At 39.7% G+C, this 15,948-nt stretch overlaps 1 protein-coding gene across 1 annotated transcript; it reads left to right on the top strand.

Moving 5' to 3' along the window:
• Positions 1–3,603: 3,603 nt before the first annotated feature.
• Positions 3,604–4,972, top strand: LOC120449875 (serine protease inhibitor 42Dd). The gene is made up of 4 exons (XM_039632543.1): positions 3,604–3,627; positions 3,686–4,527; positions 4,580–4,718; positions 4,774–4,972. The coding sequence occupies exons 1-4, from the start codon at positions 3,615–3,617 to the stop codon at positions 4,914–4,916; spliced, it is 1,137 nt and encodes a 378-aa protein (XP_039488477.1). The 5' UTR covers positions 3,604–3,614; the 3' UTR covers positions 4,917–4,972.
• Positions 4,973–15,948: the final 10,976 nt, after the last annotated feature.

Below are 15,948 nucleotides of genomic sequence, written 5' to 3'. Positions count from 1 at the left end.
CTATCTAAAAGTTCTACTAAAAAGTTCTTACAACAGCTATCACTTAGTTTTATTCATTCACTTCTAATTCTTTATTGTTTTAATTTAGTTCTTTGGTTATTAGTTAATCCCTGTATATTTTTATTATTTTGTTTTATTACAATGCTTTTATTTACTTAATTAAAATATATATTTTTTTATTACTTTCCGTATACATACATGCCAGAATATATTATATTTTGAAATTATATTGTGCTTGACTGCAAATGTAGAACTGCGGCTCCTATCATTTATAATCCGGGCTTACACTAAGGTTTATTATATCCACTCATTACACAGCGTAACTATGACTATTAGTTTAATATAAATTTGTATTCTTTGCATAATTCAAAATTCGTTCGCTGCATAATAGCGTTTCGTTGGGGTTTCGATATGAAGTCGCGTCGCGCCGCCTTCGATTTTCCGACTGACCGCAACAAAGAATCGGACCAGAGGCCCCAGAAGCGACTTTTTAGAACCGAGCTCCATTATCTGGAGCGTTCTCCCTCGCTCGTTTTTGCTCTCTTTCTCTTTGTTTTTCCATTTCCATTGTTTTTATAACTTTGCACGTTTTATTGCAAAGTTTTTTCTGAATTTACTTGTATTTCTTGCAATTCCATTATTTTAAACATACCGGGTGCTTCTGATCTTAATTGGGTATATATAGAGCGATCATATCAAGCAAAATTGCATCGATTCAAAATGTAACCAGCTGATAATGTTTGAAAACGAGATATTGTAATGGTTTAAAACGCGATAAACTTCAAGAATTTGTATAAACTTCCTTCTAAGTTTCAAAAAATATACCACTACAAAATTTTGTTATAAAAATTTGTTATATTTTGTACGAATACTGAGTATCTTTCCATTCTTAAGCGCAAATTAAACGTTTTTACTAGATTTGCATTGTATTTCAGTTTTACTTTGCTGGCGATAAATGAACGAGCTGTGATTCCGCTAAGTCAGCTTATTTATATTTTATTGCTGCAGATATAAAAATTAAGTGTAATTTGTGCATATAGCGACGTCTTTTTTTACTTTCATTTATCGTTTCCAGCTATCGGTTATCTCAGGGATTTTTAGAACGCCCCATGAATAGAAACCATTGTCTAGTTCAATGCTCCAATCAATCAGCACTCAAACTTTGGTTAATTAATTAAACAATCCATCAAGATTAATTCTTATCAGTTTCTTGCACCTTCGATTGACATCATCAGGTGCTGGGAAATTGAAATACCCACAGCATGAGATTATTTTACGCAGATTTTCCCAATTTCCATGCCACTTGCAATGGGAAAGAGTAGTGTAGGGGCAACTGGAAAATATAAATGTCTCATCGATGCATCAATGAGTCAAGCTGGGTTTACGATTCTGCGGGTCACCGCCAAGAACTTTAATGGCTCTCGAAAAGAGGGTGATAAGGAAACAGACTTCAGGGCGTCGCAATATGCACAAAAACGGACGGAGAATAAGTGCATTACGCGTATAAAGGGCGAGGGGGGATGGATACAGTGGCGGCGAAAAGCGGTTCCACAACTGCTAAATGCCACTGCAATCGAGTTATCAGGTAATCGAATATCCAGCAAATCAGATAAATGGAACATGCAAAACAAATCGCACGATAAGAGAGCTGCAAATATGAAAATTATAAAAAAGAAAGCAAGTAGTTGTAGCTTGCTAATACTCTTTCTAATCAAATTTATGTGCGAATTAAAACATTAATTGCATAGGTAATGCTAAAATAAATTACTTTTTGCATTTATATTTATTTAGAAATACTTGTTATCTGTTGTACAACTTTTTGATACATTTAAAAAATGAATGTTTTTATTATGAGACTTTCCAAATCGCAAGCTCCCAATTAGAGAGTATCAAAACAAATTTAAAATGAAATCGAAAACCCAAATCGAAACCGAATTCACAGTCGCTACTGTAACGGTTTCGGCCACGGGAAAGCCGAGTAAGATTTATCATGACATTTCCTTGATGACGATACTCAATCGCAACACCCCCCCCAGCACCCACCACCCCCTGAACACTCAAGCTCCGTGTGTGCGTTGTCAAAATTACATTAAAGCGGAAATCGCATGCTTCGCTTCAGTGCCAATCGAAAGAAGACAGCAAACTGACCGCAGAGCAGAAAAAACTCAAACTCAAACTGCACTGCCCGCAGTCTCGGATAACTGCACTGAACGAAACTCTTTGCTTTTCTATGTGTTCTTAAAATTTCGCTCAAGATGTTTATGGCAATTGTTGAAAAAGATATTAAATAGATACAGATAGTATTATAAATAAATACAGATAGAAAGATAAAAAGATTAAGATTCATAGAAGCAGTTATAAAATATTATAATAACATATTATAAAAATATATACAGATAGCATTATAAATAAATACAGGTTAGTATACATTTATAAATATTTGATTTGACTTTTACAAGATACCATTCTCTACAATCGTATAGCATAGAAGCAGGAATAAGATCATAGGACTATTAGAACACTTGCGCCTTTTGTGAACCAATTTTAAACTAAATACTTACATATTTATTGGAAATGATTTTTTTCTGTATAGAGGAAGGGGCCAGAAGGGGGCTGTGGGTGCCGGCACGCAACACCCGCGACACTCGACGACATAAATCAGACTCAAAGAAAAACCTAGTGAAAGAGTTGGGGGCGACTGTAAGGCGAGACACTTGCATTTTGGTTCGTCGTTTTTTGAGGGGCTTGAGGCAAACATGTCCAAGCTGTCGCTTGTATGCCCCTCTTTATCGGCCCCCCATTCGCCACAAACATATTCAGCACCCCCTTCGACTCCCCCAATACGCGAAAATGTGCGTAACTGAGAGAAACGTAACACAGGCAGCCGCGAAGCACGCAAACTTGGGTCTACACGGAAGGAAATCCATTCCATTTCAACATAACACCAATTTTTGTAAAAAAGAACTTCTTTTCTCTATCCTTCAAAGGCCTACGAAATTTATTCAAACTCGTGTTATCAAAGTTCTGAAAAGCGCGAAATATTTTTAGTATGCCTGCAATCCAACTTCCTTTATGATTAATATTAAAAACTAAAATCTTGTTAATTTATCTCTTATTTTATCAGTGCATATTTGAGCTGTGTCTGACGTTCAAGTTGGAGAAGGAGTCTCACACTGAGTTGAAGACTGAGACTAGCGAACATATTTCATTCCACGGACATGAGACACGAGACCGCGGCTTTAATTGACATGTGTTCATTAGAAGAAACAGAGGAATCGGGTTTGTGAGGGTTCGGAAGTTTGTATTGGGGCTCATGTGAAGCTGTTAAAAGTGGGTTAGATTTAAAAAAATATACTACAGTTGCACACTTTATATGCTGATGATCATCTTAGATCAAAAAATGAAGAGTAGCTCACATTAATCTAAGATTAATACTAAGTCAGAAACTGAATATCTAAGATGACTGAAAAAATACTCTCGTGTTCAGTTTCTTATTCATTTAAATGAACTTATATGCTAATGGCCATGAAAAATCGCTGTTTTTAATTAAATTAGCATGAAGTCTGTGCTCTTACGCTCTGCTAATATCCGTTCAGTCTGTAGCCTCGTTCAGAATGAAATACTTGTGTAAGCGGTCAAAGAAGTCCTACATTATTCCGCAACAATTCAGTATTGTAATCCTCAGATCTCCTTTTGCTGGCCTCCTCAGTGGCTAGCCTGTCTTGCCAGGATTTTTATCGAACTTTGGCAGCGGAGAATGCAAAAAGGAACCTCATTTACTCGCCGGTATCCATTGAGTTAATGATGGGCCTTGTTTACATGGCAGCAGGCGGAAAAACGGCCCAAGAATTTAGAAACGTTTTCAAATTACCAGAGAACAAAAGTCATGTGGTAGAAAGCTATAGTCAGTTTTTTGCCGGCCTTAGAAGCCGCCCAAAGGTACATATCCTGCAAATCGTAAACCGGATATATGTCAACCACAAATATCGCCTTGTACCTGAGTTTAATCAGGTGGTACAAAAGGCCTTTAAGGCCAAGGCCAAGTTGATCTACTTAGACGATCCTGTCAGAGCGTCTTTGATGGTCAATAGCTGGATCTCAAAACGAACGCGAGGCGTCATCCGGCACATGCTTTCACCTAACGACTTGGATCCAGATATCAGTGCCTTTCTGGTGAATGCGATTTACTTCAAGGGCCAGTGGCAGCATGACTTTGCGGCCGATCAAACTCATCTGGCCGACTTCCATGTATCGAAAGACAAAATCATACAGGTGGAGATGATGACCTTGTCAGCCTCCCTATTCTGCGCATACCTGGAAGACTTGGATGCAAAGGTTATCGAGCTGCCCTACTTGAACTCAACTCTTTCAATGCGCATATTTCTGCCCAACCGAATTGGAGGTCTTCGAAAAGTGGAAGAGAAAACTGGGCTTCTAAACTATCGTCTGCAAAAAAATGCGGTAAATGTTAAGCTGCCCAAGTTCAAAATCGAATCTAGCGCACAACTAAGGGGGATTATCGAAAAAGTTTGTATATTCGTAAATATAAATGATACCTTTCTTTTATCACTTCTCTCAGTTAGGCATTCGAGACGTATTTAAGTCCTCAGCTGACTTGAATGGGCTAGTGCTAGACTCTGGTGCTAGGATCGATAAAATAGTGCAAAAAGCCTTTCTGAAGGTCGATGAAAGAGGAACAAAGGCTTCTGCGGCAACAGGTACTTTGTTAATAGCCGCAGATAAGCTTCCTTTAGTAATTTGCATATCTTTCAGGAGTGCTAATTCGTCGAAAGAAATCGGTTGACAACTTGAAACCGCCACCAATGGAGTTTGTAGCTGATCATCCCTTTTCCTACGCAATTCATGACCGCGATGCCATTTACTTCCAGGGTCACATCGTTGAACCACAGTGGTAATCAAACGCCAGCAGAATTGTACTATATTAAATTAAACTATTTTATTTTCTGACTTACATTTTTAATTTTAAAACTAGAAAGGGCAGCCAACTGAAGATGAAATTCAGGGTTCATATACTTATCTAAAAGATGTGAAGATAACGCAATCAGAATAAGCGTACAGATTTCCCCTTTCCACCGATTGAAAATTTTCTAGGTTTTCTTTCGGAACCATGTGTGCCCGGTCAGATGGGCTTAACCTTTTGCCTTATCCTCCACTCGATATAACTGCTAATTGGCCTTCGACGACAGCCAAGGGAATGACGTCCGAAGAGTCTGACCAACACAGCTGTTTGACCTTTTGGCCTTAGCGAAAAAGGCAAAGACAACGACGTCGATAAAAGTTATAGGCGCCCATAAATTAAAATGCAAATTAAAAGACGGCAGAACGAGATAGAAACATCTAATTGTACTGAGAAAAAAAGGGAATGTACTGTGTTGAAGGTTTGGATAGGCAGGCAAATTATTATCACTGTCGTTTTTTATCGCCTTAATTATGACCAATATTTGGGCAATAAAATTATTCGACGATTCAGCCAGGGAAAAGGTCGCGGACCAAGTTGCCAAGCAGCGTCATCATTCTAAGCCAAGCCAAAAAGTTTTAATTAAAAAAATTGTTAACTCTGTCGTTCTGGAAAGAAAAAATAGCAAATTGCGAGTATATATATGTGAAAATTCCGCTGGATTTCGCTGGACACGCGACAAATTAGACGGGACATATCTGTCAGTTGGATTTTCAGTTCTCGTTTCCCGGCTCTTAATCCCTGCCAGAGTTTTCCCTTCCAGAATCTTGGTAAATCCACCATCAGCTTAAATTTAATTTTTGCGCTTTCCTTTTTGGTTACAAGGAATACGGCTGGATAAAAAAGGACACCGGAAGTGAAGCCAGGAGCTGTTTTCTTCGGTTCTCTGCGCTGAGAATTGCCAGTGGCTATGAAAACTTTGCTCAGCAAACTTCTGACTTTCCCCCTTTGGAATTGTATTGAGACAGGTTGGATTTCGGAATAGAAACGCGGTGCTTCATCAAATCATTTTCTACGAATCTAAAACCTTTAAAAAATACAAAAATACTACCGAAGAGAATATCGAAAAAGTTACAATGCTATTAACAATTAACTATATTAACAATATTATTAATTTTATATTTATCTATTGGCTCTAAGGTCTGAGGTGTACAGCCAACTGATGGCTAAGTCTGTTGATTATGCAAACTTTGCGATAAACCAATAAAGAGAAAACAAAACTTTTTCGCCATATAATTTGGGAGTGGCGATGGATGGTTAGGATGGTTAGAGACGAAAATTAGAGGAGTATCCATGCAGTTAGCAAATTGCTTAGCTAAACGATTTGTTTACAAGTGCGCAACTAATTAAGAAGATGGAAGACACAAGAGCTCGTGTACAAGGACACCCCCGCACACCCCCGCTCACACACGTGCCACAAGTGGCAGTGGAAGAGGAAGCGGCCGCAGGATTAATGAGCTGCCACATGAGGCACTTTCAACGCCAAATAAAGGACAACGCCAGACAAATGTGGCAACAACTTAATTTAAACACGGACAAATTAAGGAAATGCACTCGGTTTGGGTTGAAACAATTAACAAACTGTCGACGGTTCGGGGTTCTATCTGTCTATCTAAAGCAACAGCTGTGTTCAAAGGAAACGCATTTAAATTTACAAATAATAAAAAATTGTCAAACGCCTGCCCAACGCCTACGTGTTTTTTAAGGACCTTTTTGATATCCTTATCTCGGGATCGTCGCAAATGTTGCGTAACTAAGTGCGGTGTCTTTGGGGCACACTTTTCACCCCTCCTTGCCTTTGCCGATCTTTTCGTCTACCTGCCCTCTAGAGATTTCCAAATGTTGCATCCGATGGATCGCCAGGAAAGATAATCCATTTGTGACTCTATCTTAACCTTAATTGAGTTGTCGGCACAGAGGAACAAGAGCGTGTTTTCAAACACTTCTCTTGACACTTTGGCCGAACATTTGAATGAGATCCTTTGGAAATGTGGCCTCCTACCAGTTGAAGCGTGCCAGGAAGCGCAGGAATTTGAGTTGTGAGTGGAAGGAAAGTGGATTGCGAGGGAGTGTCATAGAGGTACGAAAATGAGTGGGTTTTAGGTAACCGATTACCAGGAACTGAAGTTAATGGAAAACACTTCGTGGTGGAAAACTTAAAGAAGATCAAACCGTTTGTGACGCTGTTCCCTTGAAGACTAAGTAAACCACATTCTCAATTTAATTGTGTCTGAATTGTGTTTACGGTTTTCTACGATTGCTTCTAAATAGAGACAGACAGTTCAATGCTAAAATTTCCCATCGAAGGAATCGATTAGGTTTCGGAAAACCCGTGACCTTGCTAACTTTAGAAATGCGCCAGCTGTCAGGTCTACACTCATAGCATGTTTAATTCAAAACTCATTGAAAATCAATATACAAAAGTCGAGTAAAAACTGAAAATGCAGTCAGTGAACACGAATGCCTTGACCATGAGGAGGGGGCAACGAAAGGCGAGTGGCCAAGGGGGCATCAATTACTTGCGCACAATTTGCACACGAAATGACGGCAATTAGCAGAGAGACACCTGCCAAATGGAAGCTCACCTGAATGAGTGGGGGCTACTTCGTCATGAGTTCCGCTTTTTTTTTTTTTTTTTCATAGAAAACGAAGAGGGGATGTCAACGAGGGCAGAGCCAAATAGTTGACCCCGTTTATAAAATAGCTGAAACTGGAGGAGGAAGTCAAGTTTCCTGGCCATTGTCACGTGCTGAACTCGTTTTTGAAGGGGGGATAAAATGGGGTTAAAGTAAGGCATCTGAAAGACTGAAAACGTGAGAGTATTGTAGGTTTAACAGCTTTGTCACATTTGCGAGTGAAAACTTTAATACTATCAGTTAGCTTATCCTTAAACTTGTCCTTTTTTGGTCAAACCAACCGCAGTAAGAAGTTTATTTCGTATGTACTCATGTAGCTTAATCAAATGAATACCAAGTGGATCAGAGGAATAAGTTTTCTTATCCTGATAAAAGTCAAATGTGACTAATAAAATAAAACAAATTCAGGCCCTTCATCGCAAAAGTTTCGTCCTATTAATACTTCATCGAGAAAATTGTGTCACCTAACCAGTCGCCAATTCCACCGCTTTCACTCCTCATTCAAACAACTTGTTTACAAGACAAAGTTGGAAAGACGAACTGAATGTTCTGTCAAAGGAAAACAATTCAATTTCCCGTGGAAAAACCAGAGCACATAACTGTGAATGTCTTCGAGGAATGGAGTGCGTGGGTGGAGGCAGGGTGACCCAAATCCGCAGAAAACGGGAATGGAGAATATCAAATAAAAATGCAAAAATACAACTAAAAGCAGCCATAAAAGTCCAGTTTGAACACTGGGAAAAACTACACACTTAATGTCGAAATTAATCGGAATTTGTGTAGTATTACAATTTTAGTTTATAATACAAACAAATTGATTTCAAAGCACAATACTTTCATAATTATTTAAGGCTCCTTTTTTGGACTTCATAAGTTGCTAATATTTTTCCATGTGAGCCAGCATCTGCAAGTGCCTCAAATCAGTTGAGCAAATAGAAGGAACCAGTTGTGTGTGGGGTCGGAAAATGGGGAAAATCTTGACGGCTTTTGGGTCATAGGGGGACATGAGGGGGGACTCTGCCCGACTGTCTGCCCAGGATTCATAAATAAAACAAAGTGGCGCCAACATGCGACGAAATGACGCGTCGCCAAAGTATCTGTAGCTGTAGCTGGTAGTTCCTCCTTGGGTTTTCCCCAATTTCTCTGGCTTTCCACTTCCCGATTGTTATTCATTGGCTTCACTTCTCTTCCAAAAGGAACGCTCTAGATTTTCTACCTCGTTTTCGCTGACCCAACTCCACCGAATATCGATTTTCTGAATGCTACATTTGTCTGGCTTTTAGTTTTTCCAGCTAGCAAGCGCAACTAGTTGCGGTTTTTCCGCAACTCTCCCTTTTCTTTTTGAAAAGCATTTCTAGTGCAATAAAGAACAATGGTGGGTGGAAATTTTTGGCCCGTAAAACTGTGAAAAGCGTATTGATTGTTTCCTCGATAAGCGAATGTCGCGCTGAGGGGAACAAAACTTTTTCAGTCCGGTGCAAAATTCCACATAGTTGGGCACTTGATGTGGGTATAATTTACGAAAAACTTTTCGGAAAACAACTCAATTTATGTGGCTTTAAAAAAATAAGCCAATGGTAATAACTAGATCGGGCACCCTACTTTTCTAAATTTGCCAAGTTGTGCTCGAATGTATAGACCAAATATCCCCCTTGGCACATTCTGATCCACCACTGGTATCAAGCCATCTTTTATTATCGATCAGCCCCTCAAAATGCAAATTGCAATTTAAAAAGCGGACAAGAATCGATGGCGAATGCAAATTTATGAGGCAAATGTCCTTGATGCCATTTGGGAATCGAAATTATGCATGCCCACTCGTTAAAGTGACAAACATCAAGCCGCGCACCCGCCAAACCCCGCTGATTAAATCGGGAAATGCACTTTTTGCCATTAAAATTTATGGGCTTGGGCGAAGAAATGTGTTCCGAAATGCCAAAATGTGCAAAATGCAAAAATTATGGCGGGGAGGAATGAGCATCCTATTGAGCGGGGCGGAGTGAGGGGATGACTGCACTTCGGGGGGTGGCATGCAAATTTCTGTCAACCCTGATGAGGTAATTAAAGTGTACGGACCAAACACGCACATTTCTCCCATTTTTTATGTTTGTTTTTATGCACCCTACGTTAGGATATATTAGTTTTGGAAATGTGTAGGAAAGATTATAATATAAAATATGCTCTGTATAAAATTTTAACTTTTTTGAATACCACGTATTTTCATTTAAATTTTTAATAACATATATCTTAGTAACAATTTATTATAGTAATTATTGAAAGATTTTCTAATAGGTGAATGAGGTGATCATTATAAATAGTCAATTTTACTTTAAGCAATTGCTATTGTTTCCATTGATCTATAATGTGAAAGAGTCCAATTAACATTTTTACGGATCGAAATCCTTTAAAAAAGGTGGTGTAAGAGTATTTCGCAGTCGCATTGCTTTTGGTATATCCGTTTTTTTATGACCAATTTTTTTGGTTTTTTGCCGTTGATTGCTAATAGGCAAATCGTGTTCGATTAATGCCAAACGATTTCCGATCGCCGAGTGGTGTGTGGAATGAAAATGGAGTGGGTCGAATGCTTCCTTGTTGCACTTAAGTAGCTGCCGCAAATTGATTTCACGCTGTTTCAGTTCCCTCTCCTCTAACAGTGCTCCACTTGGAAAAAAACTAGGGCAAAGTCCCAGGTCCGAGGCAGAAATACAGGATAGAACAATGCTGCACCGCAGGAGGAAAGTTGCAACTAAATCGTGAAGGGGGAACTTTTCTACTTTTTCGGTTTTCACCAGTTTTTGTTGTGTTTTTGTTTGTTTGTTTGCTTAGCTTTTCTTTGGCGGCCCAAGGAAAATAGATTTTCCCTTTCATTCATTGTCCGACGAAGAATGTGTGCAACCCTTTTGCTGGGAAGCTGGGAAAAAATGCGTTCAGCCAAGAGCCCAAATCCTTTTGTCCAAGAAAACTATACCGAACCGAAGGAAAGTGGATGGAAAATAAAAGGAAATTTCCGCAGTTGCTTAGCTTCAAGGGAAAAATACTTTTTGTGGGAATTCGCACAATTAGAGCGCGGCGAGTGGTTCCTTTTCGTGTTCCTCAGGGCAACTGAAAGTGAGAGCTAATGGTGAGATACTTAAGGATGTTAGCAACCGGAAGTAAAGAAAGTCAATGCTGATAGCATTTGGGTCAAAGGGGTAACGCAATAAATCAATAGCTCGACGGTTGGCCATCCTTTTGTTGAAACATTATCTTTTACATTAATAACTGGTTAGTGAACTAAACAATGAATCAGTGTTGAAGCTGCACTTGTTCTGTTTTAAACAAAACGAGTAGAGATGCCACAAGACAACTGAATTTCTCACTGCACTCGATGAATTCATCCATCCGAGTCCCAAGAAGTCCCACACAACACAGCATTCATTGTCGTCTGAGTTGATCCACTGCCTTACACCTAACAACCTACATTTTCAACATATAACCCAATTGAACAACGCCAGCCTAATAAATAAATCGCAGCCCATCTCAGCCAGCTGTTGGGGCGATCTCTAATGGACGATCAATCAATCACGATCAGATATGCGGCAGCCGGTGGCAAGCATTTAAATGTAATCGCAGACGCTAATCGCCAACTGCAAATCAAGTTGCGTTCAGCTGAAGCCGACTTTTAGATATGCAAATATCTTGCAGAAACCGTAGAAACTTTTCGCAGAGTTGCCAGCTCTGCTGATGGCCACATGTTAATTAGAGAAAACCCAGACTCAGCCGCAGACAGTTCCGCTGATTGATTGATTGGCTCTCTATATGCGAACCCTTTCCTGCTCTTTCCACTTTGCGGGCAATCGTTCATTAAGAGTCGCCCCAGTGTCGCCATTGAAAGTATCTCACTACGTGGAGATGTAATCGTGAGTGGCAACTTTTTGAATTTAACAGTAATCCGAAGTAAAATTTACTATATTGAGATGCAAGAATTATTGTAACTAACTTCTAAGAGGAGACTGAGAACTGAGTTCAAATATGTGGTTTTCTATATACTTCTATACTCAGTTCCACAAGAAGTGTTGTTAAAGATTGTCATACTGGATCTCACGTATCTCACGGATCCATCTCTGATCCAATGCAAGTTCCATAGTTCCTGAGACACGCGTAGAACAAGTAGCTCAGACAACGCCCACGATGAAAAACAGAATCGATTGCAATCGATGCTAGAGAAAACGCCCCCAACAGGCAGTTAAACCAAACAATTTATGGGTCCAGTTCTAGTTTTGATACCGAGAGTCTTTGGCCTAATCGACGGTCAATTAGAGGTAATCAGAAAGCTGTATCTGGCGTATTTGGTCAGCTGCAATGGAGATTTCTGCTGAGGTCTCGGAACAAGCCGCCCTCACCTCTATTGTTTGGAACCTTTGCTGTGTGAAAAGACCGGAAGTGCATACAAAAAAAGTCGGTATCCAGACACTGACATCGATATGAGGCAATAAAGGAGTTTTAAACAAAAACAAAAGCCGCACTACATCACAAAATCCAAAGGTACACAAAAAAAGAACTGAACCCATCCCGAACCCTTCCTCCCTCCAGTGAAGTGCAAATATTTTTTTAAAAATATTTTTAAAGTCGCGTGTGCTTGTTTTAATGCATTTTTGCACACTTGACTGACTGACGTTGCCCCCCTACCTGACCAAAAGGGTTAGGGTTAAGGTTTAGGGTATGGGTTAGTCCCGCAACGTTTCGCAGTTTTAGGGGTTGTGCTATCCTGCCCATCGCTGCCAGTCTTTTGATTTATTTTTAATGGGCCTCTCATATTTTTGCTCAGGCTCATAAACTAGCTGCCAATATTGATTCGGCTCTCGGTCTGATCTATATTTTATGAGCTGACAATTGGACAAATCGTGGGCTGTCGAAGGGTAGAAAAGGGGTTCGGGGTGATTTTTAAAAAACGAACTAGGTTTCATAATATCTATTATAAAGACTATCATTATTTCTATATTTGCTTCCGTTATTGGCATAGAAAATAGCTTGCGCTAATAATAAATAATATTCGATTTCATATATTAAAAGTTTGTTTAGAGAAGCTCTTAAATAATGTATGTTATTTTCACTGACTTTCTAGTCACTAAGAAAGAATGCATTTACAATTAAATATTTGTGTTTAACGAATGTTTGAAGTCCAACATCTTGCAGTTCTGAAAACAACCCCCGATGCAACGTGTTGCAGCCATTATTTTTTGAAGTCCAACATGTTTAAACACAAGGATCTCGATCCTAATCAAACATGTTTGATATTCATCGAGACAATACGAGGGTTGTTTGTTTTGCCAAGATAGCAAAAGCGGCACAAAAATTTCTTTTAAAAAACTAGTTTTCGATCTTTTCTCAGGCGAACAATTATTGAAACCAATAACTGACAGCTTCCATTGAGCTTCTGTAGCAGACTTTCTTTGTGTTTATTTATGCATTTTCCTTTCACTTGATTTGATTTGATTTTGTGGCGAAGGGAAAAAGTGATGTGTTTGGCAGACATTTGCATTTTCTTCACCCCTCAAACAATTTGCTGACCTATTTCCCTAATCATCTTCTTAAGTTTCCTCAGGTTGCGCCATCAACTGGAAGCACTTCAACATCTTAAGATTTTTTCCAATTGAGTTGTCCTGACCCGATGTGAACCTTTGACGGGACAATCCCAAAGCCAGGGCATTGACTTGTACGCTGGATTTGTATAATATTCAAATGAGGTTTTCTTTTACGCATGGCTGGGCTCAAGTGTCTGATTGATATTTTCAAATAACTTACAGATTCCATCGGATATGTGTTTCAGTGCTCGCATTCAGGTAGACTTTATCTATTCAATTGAATCTCGGCCTCATCGGCTTACATGGTAGCCCTCTCCGTCATTCTGACAGGTCGAACGAATTCCCTTCCCTCGGTCTGCCCACATTTTGCATGGAATTTGAATTTTGAAATGATATTTTAGAAAAAGAACACCGATGGGTGCAGCTTCTGGTAATGCCCTCACTGTGTCTAATTGCGTGGATTGTGTAGTGTGGAGTGCACAATACGAGTACAATGAAATTGATGGACTCGTGTCAGAATCCAACGTCATTCCGGTTTCCTTTGCGATCTCAACGGCTTTTGAGGGTTGCTCTCTGCTCGATTTAATTAAATTTTATGCGCCTGCGCGCAATTTTTTACTCATTTGCCTTTTGTTCGGCGAGAGTCGTATTCACTTTCAGTTTGGCTTTTTGTTGACCCACACATCTTTCGTTTATTGGCTCTTATCATTTGGTGGTTCAGGCTGTCTAGGCTGACCACATTCCGGACATGCCAATTTTGATATGACACTCCTGTTCTTATTTTATAAAATAACATATAAAACACTAAAGCAGAGAGAACTTTCTAGATATGTGTACTGCAAGTATGTAAGTACTCGAAGTTTTTATTTCATAATATAGTTTCAATCACTTTTTTCATTTTTGTCATTTCTGGCCATTATTTTCATTTTGTAGTAGTAGTATTGGATGTCATCCTCGCCGTCGACATCCGATCAGGCTCATATTAATCAACTTTTTTCCAGTTGAACTGATTTTGTCAGCCGTGCCTTTAGTCTTCCCCTTCGACGTTCACTTAATCAAATTTCGAAATCAATAATTAATCAACTGATGCAAAGGCTGGGAAATCATTTGTCGCTGGCAAATGGAAAATCATTAACATGCGAACCTATGTACATACATAGTACCCCGCTCACCCCCTGACTATGCAAATTTCCTTACGTGTTTCGGCCTCGATTCGCGTTAAGTTACACAAACAGAGGCTCCCGGAAAGGATGAAGGATAATATTCATACAACATAATCTGAGCAGCGATGGTTAGATGGCTGGATTTTTGGGCCGGCATTTGCATATATTACAAGTTATGCTGGCTCTTTGATGTTTGGTGAAATTAGCGAGAGATCCAATCCTGTGTCGTATTAAATTTATTATAATGATGTCAATGCAGGCAGGCCACTCGCCCTTGCCAGGTATTATTTTACCTTTACTTTGCATTATTCCCTCTTATTTGTATTTATTTTGATTTTTATTTGTTTTCCTCGGCGGCTTATTAAACCATAAATAAGCAGGTTAGCAGGATGTTCGGCTTGGGTCGGAAGCGGAAATTATGAAGATACTCAAATTGCCCACATCCTGTTCGAGAGTTTTCCTTTTAGCCGTGGCTACCTGTCTTTTGCCCTTCCGTTCGGCATTTTCCTCAGAAGTCTTTCGGGTTTCCATTTGCGTGGCATACTTTGCGGCTGCCATGCTTTTGAGTGCTCGCTCTTGGGTAATTTATCAAGAAAGCGTACGCCAATTATGGCTTAAACAAAGGCCTGAAAGGTTTTCATATTTCATAAATTTAAGGCCTTCGAAAGGCTTTTACCCACACACCGTGCAGTTCCGCACGCAGTTTTCCTTCACATGCTCGTTAGCCAGTTTTCGGCCAAAACCGCTAATGAAATGCCGCTCGAAAAGTTTTGCGGGCCAAAGCGAACGCATCGCAAATTGGCAACATCAATTAGTGGGGTTGAAAGTGGGGGAAAACATATGCAAACTAGTTACCCGGTTAGATGGTTTTAGTTTCGGTTTCAGTTTCGGTTTCTGGTCGCCATTCGGAGCTGGCAGGCGCTGAATTTTACGCTCAAAGTCAATTAAAAAGTTTCGGCCAAATGCCACACGCTTGACAACTGGCCAAATTAAAAGCAAAAAGGGAGGAGATGCATAAAACTCGCGGTACATGCACTTGTAAACAAAACCAATTAAAAGTATCATTTGACCGATTATATTTTATCTAAAATTTTCTTGTCCTATTCAATAAGTATCTATTCAGTTAATCACTGAACCACACAAGCATTTCCACAAGTAGGCAAACTGATGGGCCACGAAACGCAGGGCTCAATTAATTTTATCAGCTGCATTTGATCAAATTCAATTAAAAGTTAAACGCCAACGCGCGTACGTGAGCCATTACTCAAGTCCTGAAGCACCGAATAGATGGGGGCTAAAAGGTCCTTCGCCAATTGAACCTTTTTTTGCGACCGCAGTTATCGTTGGACCAACAGGTGGATGGGCGATTGGTTCGCCCCCAAATGACCCCATCAATAAGGATGCCACTGAAAGGCGGTCTAAAAGGCTTTGCTGGCGTACGGAATTCAAGGAGTTACCCACTCGACACCCAAGCCACTTCCCATGAGAGCCAGCCAATTTGCTGGGACTTTGTGTCTATGTGTCCCTCTGTCTGTCGGCAACTTTTAAAATGGTCATGTTTCAAAAGTTATCGATGTTGGGATAGAAAAGAGGTGGTTTCTTTTGGA

The sequence above is a fragment of the Drosophila santomea genome, chromosome 2L, assembly GCF_016746245.2.
Source record: "Drosophila santomea strain STO CAGO 1482 chromosome 2L, Prin_Dsan_1.1, whole genome shotgun sequence".
NCBI lineage: Eukaryota > Metazoa > Arthropoda > Insecta > Diptera > Drosophilidae > Drosophila > Drosophila santomea.
The sequence above is the reverse complement of the archived record's forward strand: the minus strand, read 5'-3'. Positions and strand labels throughout refer to the sequence as shown.

Excerpts from the sequence above, each read along its gene's own strand:
- LOC120449875 (XM_039632543.1), top strand. Across the intron at positions 4,528-4,579 it reads TAAGGGGGATTATCGAAAAA|TTAGGCATTCGAGACGTATT; the intron begins GTTTGTATATTC and ends CACTTCTCTCAG. Across the intron at positions 4,719-4,773 it reads AAAGGCTTCTGCGGCAACAG|GAGTGCTAATTCGTCGAAAG; the intron begins GTACTTTGTTAA and ends CATATCTTTCAG.